The 20,014-nt window shown below is 42.2% G+C and overlaps 1 protein-coding gene across 1 annotated transcript in view; it reads right to left on the bottom strand.

Moving 5' to 3' along the window:
* The window catches only part of SLC35B3 (solute carrier family 35 member B3), a 128,112-nt gene extending 110,230 nt beyond the window's left edge, over window positions 1-17,882 (bottom strand). The window contains exons 1-3 of the mRNA XM_030208994.1: window positions 17,849-17,882; window positions 10,130-10,394; window positions 442-563 (exon numbers count right to left, since the gene is read on the bottom strand). Of these exons, the coding sequence (XP_030064854.1) occupies window positions 442-563; window positions 10,130-10,330 (323 nt within the window). The 5' untranslated portion in view covers window positions 10,331-10,394; window positions 17,849-17,882. The remainder of the gene's footprint in view (window positions 1-441; window positions 564-10,129; window positions 10,395-17,848) is intronic.
* Between the last annotated feature and the right edge of the window lie 2,132 nt (window positions 17,883-20,014).

Here is a 20,014-nt window from a genome sequence, read left to right on the forward strand (position 1 = left end):
TATGTCCAATTTGAGAATTTACATCTGCTATCTTATTTTGCACTGGGTATATGGAGCTGTAACAGCTTACAGAAATTATTTATAATGAAATAAATCACGTTATTTTTTTCTCCTATACTAGTATAATATTTTCAATGATGTCAGTTTATATGCGCCATGGCTGGTATAAGGGGTGTGGCTATAATAGGGGTGGAGCCATATGTGGTGACCCCGCCCATGAGTATCGGCACCTTTTTTTCTACAAAAAAAGCACTGAATAAAGGTATGTGCTCCTGTCATACACATGAGTAGATAAAACTATGGAAGGCAGACGAGTCTATTTTGTGATCAATAGCAAACTTTAAGCACATAAACATCTACTATATTATTGTGAGACGGATAAAAGAACCAGTTTGTTAAAAAAAAAAATTATACAGGCAATCAGGAAAGTAAAATACATACCGTCTCCTTTTATCTTGAATGAGCTGAAGTTCTATTAGTCCAAACAAAGAGTAAAACCCAAATTGCACTAAAGTGAGGTACCAGCCAAAGGGCTTGAAGCCCTCTACAGAAAATATGAGTTCCTATCAAAGAAAGATCAGAAATGTTACATTATAATATTCTTATCAAAAGTGCTTCTCAACTATGCAATCATGTTACTTTTGCCAGTGAGCATCAGCCTCTGCAACATAACCAAATTTCAAACAATAGTGAACTGGGGAAGAATTACCTAAACTGGCTCATTTAAAACAAAACAGAATTTTAGGTTTAAAGAATTTCATATTCATTAGTTTCTTCAGTATTTTCTATTATGTCTGAATCCTTATAGAGGTTGAAAAACACTTGAAAACATGACTTTTCTATATTCTTCCACTATGGGCCAGTTCTATATATGGCGCCTAAAAAAATCCATGCAGAAAACATTTCCGCCTAAGTATATTCTATAAGCGGCGCTTAGATTTAGGTGCAGTATATAGAATATGCTTAGTTGATATCCCAGCGCCTAAAATTACACGCCTCCATTTACACAAACAAAAACGTGACGTAAATTCCAGCGCATAGATTTAGGCTCAGAGGGCCATATTCTATAACTACGCAAGTAAATTTCGGAATGCACAAGGAACGCTCATTTTCCCGCTCATAACCACTTTAGAAGTTAGGCGCACTGTGTTACAGAATAAGCTTTGCGAGGTGTGTGTGCGTAAATTCTAATTATCGTCGATTAGTGCTCATTATTGCTTGTAAGTGCTGATTTCAACACTAATTAACTTGTTAAACCAATTAAGTTATACGAATTGTTATAAAATTCACCTGGATATTGGAACGGATCTCTAGGCGCGATATACAGAATGTGGTGGTAATATGTGTTACTCTCAAATCTGTCTTTCAATTTTAATGAAAATAAAAACTTACAAAGAGCATCAGGTTCTCATCAACAAAAAAAATAAGTAACCAAACACATTTAAGTCAAATGAGAGTAATTCCAGAAATAACTCACATGCTAATGGCTTTTCAGCATTTAAGCAAAGCTTAGATATTTGAACCTTATTTGGTTCTACTTAAAAAAAACACACACACACAAAAGCAGATATTTCCAAAAGTTACAATATTCTGTGGATTAAATCCTTTTTAATAGAACTTACCCATTTCCAACATTATTTTACTGTAACAATTTATCTCAAAAGCTTTGATGAAATACAGGTTGTTAACAGAGCTCTGAGAACCCATTTTGTCCCTATTAGAGGGTTTGTGTGTTTTGTTTATGAAGCTGATCCAGACAGCTACCACGAGTCAAAGCTCATGCTTATTATGGGGTGTATACACACGTTAGTAGTCACACAATGCTGAAAGAAGTTGAGCACAATTAACTCGCGCAGCACACATGGGTATGCATTAAAATGCAAGCTAATGAGGCCATTAAGTATTCCTTTGCAACGCACAGAAGTAAACAGTGGCTTTTAACAAGAAACAATGTGAGAAATATTTGGCCAGGTCCAAGGCAGTGTAGAAGGGTTGGTCGAGAGGATTAGTGCCAGTTTTGAGGGTTTAAACAACAGTTCACGCTCAGTTATGAATCAAATTTTGGGCATCAAATCAGATGCAAAGCGCTGATAAGAAAGGCTAAGAAGGACTGCATTTCTTTGAAGGGGTAAATAAACATGTCGACAAAGGTGAGCTGGTGGATATTGTGTATCTGGATTTTCAGAAAGCGTTTGACAAAGTCCCTCATGAATGGCTCCAGAGGAAGTTAGAGAGTCATGGAATCGGAGGTAGTGTACTGTTATGGATTAAAAACTGGTTGAAAGATAGCAAACAGAGAGTAGGGTTAAATGGTCACTACTCGCAATGGAGAAGGTAGTTAGTGGGGTCCCTCAGGGATCTGTGCTGGGACCGTTGCTTTTTAACATTTTCAGAAATGACCTGGAGGTGGGGGTAACTAGAGAGGTTATCAAATCTGCTGACGACACAAAGTTGTTTAAGGTCGTCAAATCGCGGGAAGATTGTGAAAAGTAGCAAGAAGATATTGCAAGACTAGGAGACCGAGTCTAAATGGCAGATGACGTTCAGTGTGAGCAAGTGCAAAGTGATGCATGTGGGAAAAAGGAACCCGAACTACAGCTACGTCATGCAAGGTTCAGCGTTAGGAGTCATCATTGATGAAACGTTGAAATCTTCTGCTCAGTGTGCTGCTGCGGCTAAGAAAGCAAATAGAATGTTAGGTATTATTAGGAAAGGGATGGAAAACAAAAATGAGGATATTATAATACCACTGTATCGGTCCATGGTGCGACCGCACCTAGAGTATTGTATTCAATTCTGGTCGCTGCACCTCAAAAAAGATATAGTGGAATTGGAAAAGGGGCAGAGAAGGGCGACAAAGATGATTAAGGGGATGGGACGACTTTCCTATGAGGAAAGGCTAAAGCGGCTGGGCTCTTCAGCTTGGAGAAAAGGCGGCTGAGGGGTGATATGATAGAGGTATATAAAATAATGAGTGGAGTGGAAAAGATAGATATGGATCGTCTATTTACACTTTCCAAAAATACTAGGACAAGGGGGCATGCGATGAAGCTGGAGTGCAGTAAGTTTAAAACAAGAGAAAATTTTTCTTTACTCAGCGCGTAATTCGACTCTGGAATTCGTTGCTGGAGAATGTGGTTAAGGCAGTTAACTTAGCAGAGTTTAAGAAGGGTTTGGACAGCTTCCTGAAGGAAAAGGCCATAGAATGTTATTAAAGGAATGTAGGGAAAAATCCACTATTCCTGGGACAAGCAGTACAAAATACTTTGCTCCGTGGACCTTGTCAGCTGATTGTGACCTGGATTGGCCATTGTCGGAGACAGGGTGCTGGGCTAGATTGACCTTTGGTCTGTACCAGTGTGGCGATGCTTACGTCTTACGTCTTAGGCCTTTAATGTAAGAAGTAACTAAATTTGTAAGCCTCACTCACACACACGAGTGACACGGGCTGCATATACCGCAGCAGGACATCTTTATCCATTCCTATCTAACTAATATTTAACCATCTCTCTGACCACATGTGCAACTTTCTTTAGTCACCTTACTTTCTAACTCTTCTTACTCTCTTACCTATCTATATGTTGCAGGGTATGTCTAGTAGCGCTATAGAAATGATAAGTAGTAGTGGTAGTATGTTCAATCTTTGCATTACTCTTCACTATCAATTAAAATGTTCTATTATGTATTGTGTTAAAATTGTAAGTAGTATACTATGCCATACTTTGGATTATTTGAATACTTTTACTGCTGTAATTGCCTATTGCTCATGTTTTGATCTATTCTTACTGTACCACGTTGAGTGAATTCCTCCAAAAAGGCGGTAAATAAATGCTAAATCCTAACAAATATTTATATATATTTTGCACGGTACAGAAGAAAATACATACCTTTATATTTCTGTGATGTGGCTTCTTGTGGTTTTAGGTTAATATATGTTTATCATTTTTGGTCAGCTATTATGTATTTGGCATTTGTGTTCTGTGTGTGTGACTAAGGTATTCTGTTAGGATGAATTGTCCATGTAGCATTCTGTAGTAATTTGGCAGTTTTTCCAATAGTGGAGAGGATATTTGTGAGGGGAGACATGGATTTTGTTGATCCATGTTCTGCATTGTTTGTGATTTATAAAATGACAGTTGTACAGAATATTGTTTCTTTTTATACTTTAATAAAATGATTTAAATATAAAACTATAACTGCTCTCAAAGCTTATGTAGATGAGATTCAACAGAGCTCGTGGGGATGGGGATAAACTTTGTTCCTGTGTCATTCTCTGCTGACATGGAACAGCTGGTTCAGGAGCCGACAAGAGAAGGAAAAATACTAGACTTAATCATTAGTGGAGCTCAAGATCTGGTGCAGGGGGTAACGGTGCGAGGGCCACTTGATAACAGTGATCATAATATGATCGGTTTTGATATTGGCTGAGAAGTGAACTCAGGAAATCAAATACACTAGCGTTTAACTTTAGAAAAAGAGATTACGATAAAATGAGAAGAACGGTGAAAAAAAAAGACTGAAGGGAGCAGCTGAAAGGGTAAAAAACTTGAATCAGGCATGGATGCTGTTCAAAAACACCATCCTAGAAGTACAGGACAAATATATTCCGCGTATTAGAAAAAGAGGAAAAAAGACCAAATGTCAGCTGGCGTGGCTAAACGGTAAGGTAAAGGAAGCTATTAGAGCCAAAAAACAATCCTTCATAAAATGGAGAAGGGAACAGACTGAAGACAATAAGATAAAACATAAAACATAAGGAATGTCAAACCGAATGCAAAAAGGAGATAAGGAGGGCTAAGAAGGACTTTGAAAAAAAGTTAGCGTTAGAAGCAAAAACATATAGCAACATTTTTTTTAGGTATATTAAAAGCAGGAAGCCGGCTAAGAATCGGTAGGGCCGCTGGACAACTGTGGTGTTAAAGGGGCGATCAGGGAAAACAAAGCCGTAGCGGAGAAATTAAATGAATTCTTTGCTTCGGTCTTCACAGAGGATTTGGGAGGGATACCGGTGCCGGAAAAGGTATATGAAGCGGAGTCAGAAAGACTAAATGATTTCACTGTAAACTTGGAGGATGTAATGGGGCAGTTCTGCAAACTGAAAAGTAGTAAATCACCGGGACCGGATGGTATTCATCCCAGAGTATTAGTAGAGCTGAAAAATGAACTTGTGGAGCTACTGTTAGTAATATGCAATTTATCCCTAAAAACAGGTGTGGTACCGGAAGATTGGAGGGTGGCCAATGTAACGCTGATTTTTAAAAAGGGTTCCAGAGGCGATCTGGGAAATTATAGACCGGTGAGTCAGACGTCGGTGCCGGGAAAAATGGTGGAGGCTATTATTAAGAATAAAATTACAGAGCACATACAAAAGCATGGGCTACTGAGACAAAGTCAGCACAGTTTTAGTGAAGGGAAGACTTGCCTCACAAATCTACTGCATTTTTTCGAGGGGGTGAACAAACATGTGGACAAAGGGGAGCCAGTGGATATTGTATATCTAGATTTTCAGAAGGCGTTTGACAAAGTGCCGCATGAAAGACTCCAAAGGAAACTGGAGAGTCATGGGATCGGAGGCAGTGTATTAAGAGCTGGTTAAAGGATAGGAAGCAGAGAGTAGGGTTAAATGGCCATTATTCTCGATGGAGAAGGGTGGTTAGTGGGGTCCTTCAGGGGTCTGTGCTGGGACCGCTGCTTTTTAACATATTTATAAATGACCACGAGATGGGAGTAACTAGTGAGGTAATTAAATTCGCAGATAACTCAAAATTATCCAGGGTCGTCTCGTCACGGGAGGAGTGTGGAAAAATTACAAGACGACCTCGTGAGACTGGGGGATTGGGCGTCCAAATGGCAGATGAAGTTCAACGTTGACAAGTGCAAAGTGATGCATGTGGGAAGGAGGAACCCGAATTACAGCTATGTTATGCAAGGTTCCGCGTTAGGAGTTACGGACCGAGAAAGGGATCTGGGGGGAGTCGTGGATAGGACGTTGAAATCTTCAGCTCAATGTGCTGCGGCGGCTAAGAAGGCGAATAGAATGTTGAGTATTATTATAAAAGGGATGGAAACCAAGCATGAGGACGTTTTAATGCCGTTATATCGCTCCATGGTGCGACCGCACCTGGAGTATTGTGTTCAGTTCTGGTCGCCTCATCTCAAAAAAGATATAAAGGAATTGGAGAAGGTGCAGAGAAGGGCAACAAAAATGATAAAAGGGATGGGACGACTACCCTATGAGGAGAGGTTAAGATGGCTAGGACTCTTTAGCCTGGAGAGAAGGCGGCTGAGAGGTGATATAATAGAGGTTTACAAAATAACGAGCGGGATAGAGCGGACAGATGTGAAGCATTTGTTTATGCTTTCTAACAATAATAGAACCAGGGGACACAAGATGAAATTAGAATGTGGTAGGTTTAAAACAAATTGGAGAAAGTTTTTCTTTACTCAGCGCTTAGTTAGACTCTGGAACTCATTGCCGGAGAAGGTAGTGACAGCAGCTGGCCTTGCTGAGTTTAAAGGGGGTCTGGACAGATTTCTGAAGGAAAAGTCCATTGATCGTTATTAAATTTTGGGTTTTTTGCCAGGTTCTTGTGGCCTGGATTGGCCGCTGTCGGAGACAGCGTGCTGGGCTTGATGGACCTTTGGTCTTTTCCCAGCGTGGCAGTGCTTATGTGCTCTCTCTCTCATGTACTTCCCCACCAGCCTTGACCCAGTTTCTCTCTCTTTCACGTACCCCTCCCCCCAAACCATCACTCAATCTCTCTCTCTCCCTTGCGTACCCTGCTCAACCAGCATGTAGTTTTGCTCAGCTTCTGTTCTACTGCTTTAATTTCTGACAATAGCTTAAAAAAAAAAAAGATAAATGAAGTCAGGGAAGGTCAAATTGTCCTATTACAGGGAGATGGGCTGTTTCACTGAAGAAATCAGTTTAATCCAGGCTTGGCCATAAGAACATAAGAGTAGCCATACTGGGTCAGACCAATGGTCCATCTAGCTCAGTATCCTGTTTTCCAAACAGTGGCCAAGCCAGGTCACAAGTACCTGGCAGAAACCCAAATCGTGGCACTACACACTACAATCCCAGGGAAAGCAGTTGCTTCCCATGTCTGTCTCAATAGCAAACTACGGACTTTTTCTCCGGGAACTTGTCCAAACCTTTTTTAAACCCAGATACTCTAACTGCTGTTACCACATCCTCCGGCAAAGAGTTCCAGGGCTAAACTATTCATTGAGTGAAAAAATATTTCCTCCTATTTGTTTTAAAAGTATTTCCATGTAACTTCCTCGAGTGTCCCCTAGTCTTGGTACTTTTGGAACGAGTAAAAAAAATTGATTTACTTCTTGTTCTACACCACTCAGGATTTTGCAGACCTCAATCATATCTCCCCTCATCCATCTCTTCCAAGCTGAAGAGCCCTAACCTCTTTAGCCTTTCCTCATACGAGAGGAGTTTCATCCCATTAATCATTTTACTCGCTCTTCTTTGAACCTTTTCTAATTCCGCTATATCTCTTTTGAGATATGGTGACCAGAACTGAGCGCAATACTCAAGGTGCGGACGCATCATGGAGCGATACAAAGGAATTTAGTATTTTTGGTCTTATTCACCATCCCTTTCCTAATAATTCCTAGAATCCCCTTTGCTTATTTTGGCCGCCATCGAACACTGAGCAGAAGATTTCAACATATTATCTACGACGACACCCAGATCTTTTTCTTGAGCGCCTGCCCTCAAGGTGCACCCTAGCATCAGGTTACTGTGATTCGGATTACTCTTTCCAATGTGCATCACCTTGCATTTGTCCACACTAAATTTCATCTGCCATCTGGACGCCCAGTCTTCCAATTTCCTAAGGTCTTCCTGCAATATTTCACAGTCTGAACGTATTTTAACAACCTTGAATAGTTTTGTATCATCTGCAAATTTGATCACCTCACTCGTGGTTCTGATTTCCATATGATTTATAAATATGTTAAATAGTACCAGTCCCAGTAGAGATCCCTGCGGGACTCCACTGTTCACTCTCCTACACTGAGAAAAATGACCATTTAACCCTACCTTTTTTTCTCTCTCATGTCCTCTCCCCACCCCCCCGGCTTCACCAAATCTCTTTTTCATGTCCTCCCCCTCAGCCTTCACCCAATCTTTTTCTCTCATGCCCCCTCAGCCTTCACCCAGTATCTCTCTCTCTCATATATACTCCCCTCACTAGCCTTCACCCAATATCTCTCTCTCTCTTATATGTACTCCCTCCCCCCACCCCGCCTTCACCCAGTCTCTTTCCACTCATCCGGCTCAGCAGCTGAAGCTCAGCGGGATATCTACTTCCTCCACTGTAATGCAGCTGTCTGGAAGTTTGAGTCACACAGTGCTGGAAGTTCAGGTCGGTTTCATGGTTTCAAGGTCTCAAGACTTGAAACCATGAGACCACCCTAAACTTCTAACACTGCACAGCTCAATTTTGCATATAGCCAAGTTGAAGCGGGGAAGCAGGAATCTTAATAAGCTTCTGAGGGCCAGGTAAAAACTCTGGGTGGGCTGGGTTTTGGCCTGCGGGCCACAGGTTGGACAAACCTGAGTTACAGTGTATCAGGGTTTAAAAAAAAGGTTTGGACAAATTCCTAAAAGAAAAGTCCATAAAAGATTATTAAAGTGGCCTTTGGAAAATCCACTGTTTATTCCTGGCATAAGCAGAATAAAATCTCTTTTCTTCTTTTGGGATCCTGTCACATACTTGTGACCAGAATTGGCCATTGTTATGAAACAAGATACTGAGCTTGATGGACCTTTGATCTGTCCCAGTACGGCAATTCTTATGTTCTTAACACTGTGGAGGGAGGAAGAGAAAGACTTCCACCCACCACAAAACAAAAATCATAGAAAATACAAAACTACCAAACACACACATATCAATGCACAGAATAAGAAATTTTGCTAGCCAGATAAAACCACTGAACTGTATAATCTCATACCTAACCAGCATCAGCCTTGTGATGTCAGTAAAAATTCTTAAAACTGTCAAATGATTCCCAGATTCTTATAATGAGTATTAGATTCCAAACCATGAACTCTACCACACTGACAGCAAAGTACTGAACTCACAGTTTGTCTGCACATTGCCCAACACCATTTTCAGAATAATTATAAGATTGGATGTGTTTTAGAAATGTATACAGCAACAAATAAAGTGAGTTCCAAAACCAGTTAAGCACTTTTTTTTTCAAAAAAATTAGTTTATATTGGAAAGAGACTGCCTTTAGAGACAGTCACCGTAACATAGTATAAATGACAGCACATAAAAGACCTAAACGGTCCATTCTGTCTGCCCAACAATCACATTCGGTATCAATTCATAATTAAACCAACAATGAATGTTATATAAAATACTTGATCATCGTCTTTCTTTGGCATTTCTGGGGCATAGACCATAGAAGTCCACCTTGCGCTGTCCTTACGTTCTAACTGCCTGAGTTGCCATCAAAGCCCACTCCAGCCTATCCAAATCCATCTTGTCATTTGTGGGACACAGACCATTAAAGTCTTCCTGACACTGTCCTCACATTCCATCTACTGAAACTGCTGTCAAATTCCTCTCCAGCCCATCTTAAACTGGATTACTGTATAAGGGACACAGACATACAAGTCTGCCCAGCACTGGCTTTATTTCTTCACAGCCAAAGTCACCATCTTAGTGCCACTCGACACATCCACACACATGCAGCCATTTAAGGGTTTTTTTTTTAACATACCATTCATTTTCTAATTAGAGATCCTCATCCCACGCCTTTTTGAATTCAGTCACTATTTTTGTCTCCATCACCTCTTTCCAGAAGGCATTGCAGGCATCAGTCAACCTCTCCATGAAAAACAACTTCCTAACTTTACCCCTAAGTCTACCACCCGAATCATCAATTCATATCCTCTAATTTTACCGTTTTTAGTGAAGTCTGAACTAAAAGGCATTTATTGGTAAGGCATATGATATTAATTTAAAAAAGTCTTAAGTTGCAAGTTTTTAAGTGCTAGCCATTTATCCCGAGAACAGTTTTTTCATACTTAACAGGTCTTGGAACTCACCTCTTCAAATAAAACAAAAATAAATAGCTCTTAAAACATAGAACAATTTACCTGTAAATATCCATATATAAGATAAAAAATAAATACTCCAGCAACACAAATAAAAAATTGAGCAGGCTTATTGAACCGACTGAGGTTGATGCCGAGCACGCGGAGGTCTTCTACTGATTTGATGTGGAGCGACATAGCATCAGATTTTGAAGGGATACTAATGGAAATATTTTTCCTTGGGTGGTTGAATTTTAGATCCATGACTCCCAGCTTATGACTCTCAATGTCTGTAGAATCTTGAATAACATGTCTCACTGCTTGGATGCTGAAAGAAATCCCAATATTCAAGACTGTTAAAAACACTACTACAGCAGTCCAAGTTCAGTAATTTACTTAAAATAAGTTCCACAAAGATCATAATTCTAGGAGTAAAACTAGAATTGAAATAAACATCAAATAACCAATAATTTTATAACACAGGGCATGCATACTATGGGGCACTTTTACTACAGCAAAGCACACACTAAATGCCAAGAAGTCCATTCTATACCTATGGGTTTCTTATCATTTAGCACATGCTAAGATTAAGTAAAAGGGCCCTCACAGAATGCACATACTTTGTGATTAAATGGTAAATTTGGAAAATGGATATGCATACTTCTATTTTAAAGTTACCCCAGTTAAATTATGCTCTTACATCTACACCTTCTTTTTATCAAGCACAAATTTTCAGTGTTATTTTACATGCATATGAGTATAAATGCAAAACCCTCCAAACCTCACCCACAAGGAACATCTTCACTCATTGTGGGTAAAGTTACATGTTACAGACCTAAACCTACACACTCTATAAACACTTTGGACATGCATAAGCACTGGTTTACATATAGAAGTGGCTTTTAAAAATGCCCTCTATTAGAAGTAAAATACTTTTGGGAATCGAAGGACACTTAATCTAATGAAAGAAGTATGGTCTTTATAACATGAGATTTGAATCCATGGAATTCCAAGAACTAGGAAGAAAGCAGCACCAAATCAAGTGTATGTATGAAACAGATACACCTTTTTGACACCTGCAAAGATCAATCAGAACTCAACTTTACCAGTGAGAACATGCTACTTCGATCAAGTATGGAGACAGGTCCACACACTTTTCAAGTGCTGCCTGAAGTGCTTAGAATATATATATATATATATATATATATATATATATACATACACACACACACACACAGTGCAATCCGCTTAAGTGCAAGGGTCTGGGACCAATGAAATGCATGCTGTTAACCACAGCGTGCACTTAACTATTGTGACCCAAAGAAGCTTGACATCTGATAAACATATGTACAGTACTGTTTATTATTATACGTACAGTATACAGTCTCTGTTAACTGACATTAGGCTTACTTGAAGTAATCAGTTATAGTCCTCTGTACACTCTCGGGTCTGTGAATTCCATAGACTACGTCTGCCAGACTGTCATAGCACTGACATCCAGTGGCCTCCAGATAGGCCCACACAGTGTTGAGTCTCATAAGTACATAAGTATTGCCATACTGGGAAAGACCAAAGGTCCATCGAGCCCAGCATCCTGTTTCAAACAGTGGCCAGTCCAGGTCACAAATGCCTGGCAAGATCCCAAAAATGTACAAAACATTTTATCCAGAAATAGTGGATTTTCCCCAAGTTCATTTAATAATGGTCTATGGACTTTTCCTTTAGGAAGCCGTCCAAACCTTTTTTAAACTCCGCTAAGCTAACCGCCTTTACCACATTCTCTGGCAACGAATTCCAGAGTTTAATTACACGTTGAGTTTAGAAACATTTTCTCCGATTGTTTTTAAATTTACTACATTGTAGCTTCATCGCATGCCCCCTAGTCCTAGTATTTTTGGAAAGCATGAACAGACACTTCTCCAGCGTTCACAGGAGGAGGTTGTTGAATTTCGTCAGCATGTGCCTCGCTGCTCATTTCATCATCTGTTCCATCATCAGCCGTTGTTGCCTGCGTATAGGCGCATATCTCGACATCAGTGCTGTCTTCAGCTGTTTGTAGATCGTAATCAACAGCTACGTAAGCAATGGAACTCCTCTTCAGTAACACTGGCTGAGATATCAATAATCTCTTCATCTGACGCGTTTGCAACAGCTGCATCTGTTTCGTCCCTCTCCACATCCTTAACAAAGCTTGCCCGCTTGTAGCAGTTCACCATGATTGCCTGTGTAACATGATTCCAGGCTTTTTTCTGCATATGTATGGAAACCAGTGATAGATTACGAGCAAGTTCTACAGCACATTTATCCTTGCCAGTCCAGTCATCCATAACGTTCATCAGACGACATAGCACAAGAGCCCGATAATGTTGTTTGAAATTGGCTATCATGCCCTGATCCATAGGTTGGATCAGAAAGGTAGTGTTTGGTGGCAGGAAGACCAACTTGATGTTAGACAGCCTGACATCATCCCTGTGTGCCGCACAATTATCACAAAGCAATAAAATCTGACGCTTTTGTGCTTGCATTCTAGTGTCTAACTTCTTTAGCCACTGCTTCCAAATTTTCCCAGTCATCCATGAATTTGCGTTAGCCTCGTATGACACAGGAAGTTGCTTAACTTTCTTTAAGCAACGGGGCTGTTTGCTCTTTCCAATGACGAGGGGTTCCAACTTCTCACTCCCATCCATATTGCAGCAAAGGAGGATCGTCAGTCGGTCCTTCGAAGTTTTACTTCCAGTAGTTTCGGCATGTTTGAATGAAAGTTCCATCAGGAATCGCTCACCAATAGAAACCGTTTTCGTCAGCATTGAAAATGTCACGAGGAGCAAACTCGTTCAAAATGGTAGGAAGAACTGAAACAACCCAATTTTCAGCACCAAAAGTCATCAGCGTCTTGTTTCTCACCATGCTGTTTCTTTGAATTTTATGCTGTTCCTCTCCTTCCATCTTTCCAACCATCCAACAGTGGCTTTGAATTTTTTTTTGTTTGTTTGTTACATTTGTACCCCGCGTTTTCCCACTCATGGCAGGCTCAATGCGGTGGGCAATGGAGGGTTAAGTGACTTGCCCAGAGTCACAAGGAGCTGCCTGTGCTGGGAATCGAACTCAGTTCCTCAGGACCAAAGTCCACCACCCTAACCACTAGGCCACTCCTCCACTCCAGTTAGTCCAAGACTTTCAGCTAGCTGGTTAGCTTTCTCCATAAGCAGTGGACCACTGACAGGAAACTGTCTGCTCCTGACTTGAGAAAACCACCGAAGAAGAGCATCTTCTACATCCTCAGCTTTTCCCACCTGTTTACGTTTCCTGTGTGTATTGTTTTGCCAGTCTTCCAGAAGTTGGTCTTTCTGCTTCAAGATACGTGAAATTTGACTGGGATTGACACCATATTCTTTAGCAACAGATGCTTGACTTCCTTTTTTTCTAATTTTTTAAGAACTTCTATTAGTTCAGTCAGTGTTAAAGTCTTACAGTTCTGCCGCAACGACGACTCCAGTGTACGCCCTAACAACATTCTTTCGCTTCTTCTGCCTGTGGCAGTTAACCAACGAGATTTCAAATTTACCGCCCCTTTGTTACGCGCCAATCGGCTTACGTATTACGCGAGTACGCTTATGCGGAGTCTTTCCTGCAGAGGAGCAGTCTTACTACGCATATAAGCGAATCTTGCACTTATCAGTGGTGCACTAAACCAAAGTTTGTCACCATAGAAATTGACGGCGCCAAAAACGGGACCGAAGTACAGCATGCGCTTATCCGACGTGCACTTAAATGGAGTGCACTGTGTGTGTATATATATATATATATATATATATATATATATATATATATATTGCACTTATCAGTGGTGCACTAAACCAAAGTTTGTCACCATAGAAATTGACGGGGCAAAAACGGGACCGAAGTACAGCATGCGCTTATCCGACGTGCACTTAAATGGAGTGCACTGTGTGTGTGTGTGTGTGTATATATATATATATATATATATACATATACATACACACACACATACATACATACACACACATATACATACACAGAGAAAGCTATAGAGATGAATAGCCGTTTTGAACCTGCTATGTGTGGGAAAGCGCGGGGTACAAATGTAATAATAATATAGAGTCAGATATACATACATACAGTACAAACAGGATGCTAGAATGTTTTTCCTCCACCTAGATAAAGTTTTCATTTTTTTCATCTGATTGGTTTTCACGTTTACATTTACAAGATGTGCATTAGCATCTGGAGTTTCCGTTCCATTTTCTGTTTTTTGGCAAAATACCTGCATTCTCCCTAGATCACTTTGCCCATCCACAGTTTAGCAACAGAAATTGACAACCCATAAATGCAGGAGAGCCAGGACTACAAGCTAAAGGGAAAAAAATGGTGCAGTGTCCCATTTAAATTCAAAACTGAAAATGTTTATTTTTTTATTTTTGTTACATTTGTACCCTGCGCTTTCCCACTCATGGCAGGCTCAATGCGGCTTACATATTGTATACAGGTACTTATTTGTACCTGGGACAATAGAGGGTTAAGTGACTTGCCCAGAGTCACAAGGAGATGCCTGTGCCTGAAGTGGGAATCGAACTCAGTTCCTCAGGACCAAAGTCCACCACCCTAACCACTAGGCCACTCCTCCACTTAAAGTTAATTTTTTCAGGAAGCAAAGAAATGATCCAGACATTATGTTGGACTCAGCACAGAAAAGGCTTTAGTCCACATGCATAAAGTCTGTTTCAACCATCAAAGAGTCTGAAGAACATTCAGTCTGCATTCTTATGTACTGCTCAACAGAACAGAGATGTTTATGATATCACTAGTAAAAAAGGCCCGTTTCTGACACAAATGAAACGGGCGCTAGCAAGGTTTTCCTCGGAGTGTGTATGTGAGAGTGACTGTTTGAGAGTCAGAGTGAAAGAGTGAGTGTGTGGGAGAGAGAGTGAGTCTCTCCCTGAGCCCTGCCCTCCCAATCCATGGCCATCCATGTTTCTCTGTCACCTGCCCCCTCCATTCATCCCTATCCTGCATTTCCCCTCTCTGCCTGAGGCCTGCCCTGCAATCCATATCCATCCATGCCCATCTGTGCCCTCCATTCATCCCTATCCAGCAATTCACCTCTCCCTGAGTCCTGCCCTTCCAATCCATGGCCATCCATGTTTCTCTGTCACCTGCCCCCTCCATTCATCCCTATCCTGCATTTCCCCTCTCTGCCTGAGGCATGCCCTGCAATCCATATCCATCCATGCCCATCTGTCCCCTCCATTCATCCCTATCCAGCAATTCCCCTCTCCATGAGTCCTGCCCTTCCAATCCATGCCCATCCATGCTCCTCTGTCACCTGGCCCCTCCATTCATCCCTATCCAGCAATTGCCCTCTCTCCCTTAGGCCTGCCCTGCAATCCATATCCATCCATGCCCATCTGTCCCCTCCATTAATCCCTATCCAGCAATTCCCCTCTCCCTGAGTCCTGCCCTTCCAATCCATGCTCCTCTGTCACCTGGCCCCTCCATTCATCCCTATCCAGCAATTGCCCTCTCTCCCTTAGGCCTGCCCTGCAATCCATATCCATCCATGCCCATCTGTCCCCTCTATTCATCCCTATCCAGCAATTTCCCTCTCTCCCTGAGTCCTGCCCTCCCAATCCATGCCCATCCATGCTCCTCTGTCACCTGGCCCCTCCATTCATCCCTATCCAGCAATTGCCCTCTCTGCCTGAGGCCTGCCCTGCAATCCATATCCATCCATGCCCATCTGTCCCCTCTATTCATCCCTATCCAGCAATTCCCCTCTCCCTGAGTCCTGCCCTTCCAATCCATGCCCATCCATGCTCCTCTGTCACCTGGCCCCTCCATTCATCCCTATCCAGCAATTGCCCTCTCTGCCTGAGGCCTGCCCTGCAATCCATATCCATCCATGCCCATCTGTCCCCTCTATTCATCCCTATCCAGCAATTTCCCTCTCTCCCTGAGTCCTGCCCTCCCAATCCATGCCCATCCATGCTCCTCTGTCCCTTGCCCCCTCCATTCATCCCTTTTCAGCAATTTCCCTCTTTCCCTGAGCCCTGCCCTCCCAATCCATGCTCCTCTGTCCCCTGCTGCCTCCATTCATCCTTTTCCAGCAAGTCCCCTCTCTCCCTTCCATGGCCCCCCCTCGCATCCATGCTCCTCTCTCTCCCATGTCCCAGCCTGGCCCGCCCTCTTCTCCCCCCCCCCCCTTCGCATCCATGCATCCCTTTTTTGTTTTTTTTATTCTTTTTAACTTTACCTCCGTGGCGTTTCCGGCAGCGAAGCGTCAGGGAAGGAGGCGGCGCTCCCGACGTCTAGCTTTCCCTTCGCTGTGTTCCGCCGTTTTTTGAAGGCGGAACACAGCGAAGGGAAGGCTAGACGTCGGGAGCGCCGCCTCCTTCCCTGACGCTTCGCTTCCGGATTTGCTTGTTTAGACGCGAGGGCGGGGCAGAGACGGCTGGCTGGCTTGAAGGCTTCACACCACGAATCCACGAACCCTTCAGCCTGGGAGTGACGTCAGATGGCTTCATGGCTTCACAGAACGTTGTCCTCAGAACGTTGAGGGTGCGTTTTATTATATTAGAAGACTAGTAAAAAAGGCCCGTTTCTGACACAAATGAAACGGGCGCTAGCAAGGTTTTCCTCGGAGTGTGTATGTTTGGGAGAGTGTATGTGAGAGTGACTGTTTGAGAGTCAGAGTGAAAGTGTGAGTGTGTGAGAGAGAGAGTGAGTCTCTCCCTGAGCCCTGCCCTCCCAATCCATGGCCATCCATGTTTCTCTGTCACCTGCCCCCTCCATTCATCCCTATCCTGCATTTCCCCTCTCTGCCTGAGGCCTGCCCTGCAATCCATATCCATCCATGCCCATCTGTCCCCTCCATTCATCCCTATCCAGCAATTCCCCTCTCCCTGAGTCCTGCCCTTCCAATCCATGCCCATCCATGCTCCTCTGTCACCTGGCCCCTCCATTCATCACTATCCAGCAATTGCCCTCTCTGCCTTAGGCCTGCCCTGCAATCCATATCCATCCATGCCCATCTGTCCCCTCTATTCATCCCTATCCAGCAATTTCCCTCTCTCCCTGAGTCCTGCCCTCCCAATCCATGCCCATCCATGCTCCTCTGTCCCCTGCCCCCTCCATTCATCCATTTCCAGCAATTCCCCTCTCTCCATGGGCACTGCCCCCTCCATTCATCCCTATCCAGCATTTCCCCTCTCTGCCTGAGGCCTGCCCTGCAATCCATATCCATCTATGCCCATCTGTCCCCTCCATTCATCCCTATCCAGCAAGTCCCCTCTCCCTGAGTCCTGCCCTTCCAATCCATGCCCATCCATGCTCCTGTCACCTGGCCCCTCCATTCATCCCTATCCAGCAATTGCCCTCTCTCCCTTAGGCCTGCCCTGCAATCCATATCCATCCATGCCCATCTGTCCCCTCTATTCATCCCTATCCAGCAATTTCCCTCTCTCCCTGAGTCCTGCCCTCCCAATCCATGCCCATCCATGCTCCTCTGTCCCTTGCCCCCTCCATTCATCCCTTTTCAGCAATTTCCCTCTTTCCCTGAGCCCTGCCCTCCCAATCCATGCTCCTCTGTCCCCTGCTGCCTCCATTCATCCTTTTCCAGCAAGTCCCCTCTCTCCCTTCCATGGCCCCCCCTCGCATCCATGCTCCTCTCTCTCCCATGTCCCAGCCTGGCCCGCCCTCTTCTCCCCCTACCCCCTTCGCTTCCATGCATCCCTTTTTTGTTTTTTTTATTCTTTTTAACTTTACCTCCGTGGCGTTTCCGGCAGCGAAGCGTCAGGGAAGGAGGCGGCGCTCCCGACGTCTAGCTTTCCCTTCGCTGAAGGCGGAACACTAGCGAAGGGAAGGCTAGACGTCGGGAGCGCCGCCTCCTTCCCTGACGCTTCGCTTCCGGATTTGTTTCTTTAGACGCGAGGGCGGGGCAGAGACGGCTGGGTGGCTTCACACCACGAACCCTACAGCCAGGGACTCGGGGAGTGACGTCAGATGGCTTCAGAACGTTGTCCTCATTAGAACGTTCACGGTGCGTTTTATTATATTAGAGATGTCTAATGTCTGTGTGGTTTGCAATTATTTATTTTCTGCATGCATATCCCACCCCTTATAAATTTTGGGAGACAAGACCTAGCTACACAAAACTTTGTTTTCCAAAAGGTCTGCCAACACACAATGATTTGATAGGTGGTATAGAAGGAGGCAAAGACAGCCATTTTTTCCCATTAGAAGTACATGTGATTTATTGTGCCTCTCCCCCTCCCCCGCCCCATAAAGTTCTGAAATGGATGGACCTAGCTAACTTTACTACTAAACACTGTAAGGAGTTAAATCCTTGCAAGCACACAAGAATTTTCCAAACTTGAGTTGTTGAAGGGAACAAGGCAAAATTAGAATATTTCAAAAAGAAGTACATGGGGGTATGGGGGGTGTGGTCGGCCTTGCTGAACCAAGGCTTTCTACAATGTCACACTTCTTACTTGTTCAAAGGGGTTACCTGCCTTACCCCGGAAGCCAAAACACATCCATTTTAATAGCAGAAAATAAAACCCTGCTCAACTTAAAATAAGTATAAGAACAAGACAGACATACCCTATCTGCCTCCTACAATTTACTCTGATTACTGAACCTCAGTCTCCTTGGTGAAATCCTTTTGAGAGATTTCCAAGATGCCATACAGCATATTAATGTGTGGGAGTGATGGCTGCAGCATGCAAGCAAACATCACACTGCTCTCTTTATGATGAAGAGATCATTTTCTTCAAATTATCTTGGCATTCTGTAACTTTGTTAAGATTTTGAGTAGTTTCACCAATATATGTGTTTTAGTGTTGTAATCTATGGGGAGCTGCTTCCAGCTGGTTTGACAAAATATTGTTAAATTAATATCAATTTAAATGGATGTAACATGAAATACTTCAAATTGGAATTCCTGTCCCTTAAGATTCAGCTACAACAGGTTATTAAAGGATAAAAGTCACTGAAGTTCAGTGTTAAATGTTTAGCATTCTATTCCCTTCTTATCCTGTTCTTTCTCCCCTATCTAATGTAATTGTAACTGATTCTTCTGTGCATTGTAAGCCACTTTGAGTCGGCTTCAAGTGGAAAAAAGTGGGGTATAAATGTTCATAAATAAATAAAAACAATGGAGATGACCAGAAAACAAGTGTGCTGCCAATCTCTTAAAAAAAAATTCTTTATTCACAAACAGCTCACATGCAATATACGCACATAACTGCTTTTTGAGGACGCAGCATGGGCTGTTTCCCAAAAGATAAATCTAAACAAAAAAATAATAAATCACAAAAAATATATAGATAACTGTATAAAAATGACAAACATATATACTAACCTAACTAAAATGGATAATGTACGAAATGTATTAACAAGCACAAACTGCATGGACAAGCCTAATTTAAATTAAAGAGTAATAAAAACTATAATACATGAAAAATTAATTTAGCTAATGCACATCAGCGAGTTAGAAAGCTAAATGAAAAACAAAAGAATAGAGAAATATACCAAAATAAGACCTACCCAAATGTGCATATAATTGATGTAAAACGTTACACATATGTCACAGTATGAAGTATGGAAGCTATATAAAAGTCAAAAAGGAACCAAAGCAATGAGCAAAGCACAGATGACAAAAACACAATGTGCAATATACAGACACAAGTATAGAAGAGGTAACAGTATCCACAGTGTTCAAACAGCTATTAAAACAAAAGATATAAAAGGTGTATAATTAAAAAGGTGCCCAGATTAATAATAGTTTGCAATTACTACTGAACTTGAAAAGACATACATAAAAATTTAGTGAAAAGAACTGATGAACAGGTATAAAAACTACTAATAAAACATAAATGAAATAGCATAAAGCTAATTGTGAAAAAAGTAACATGCTAACAATGGAATAAA

The sequence above is a fragment of the Microcaecilia unicolor genome, chromosome 1, assembly GCF_901765095.1.
Source record: "Microcaecilia unicolor chromosome 1, aMicUni1.1, whole genome shotgun sequence".
NCBI classification, from domain to species: Eukaryota; Metazoa; Chordata; class Amphibia; order Gymnophiona; family Siphonopidae; genus Microcaecilia; species Microcaecilia unicolor.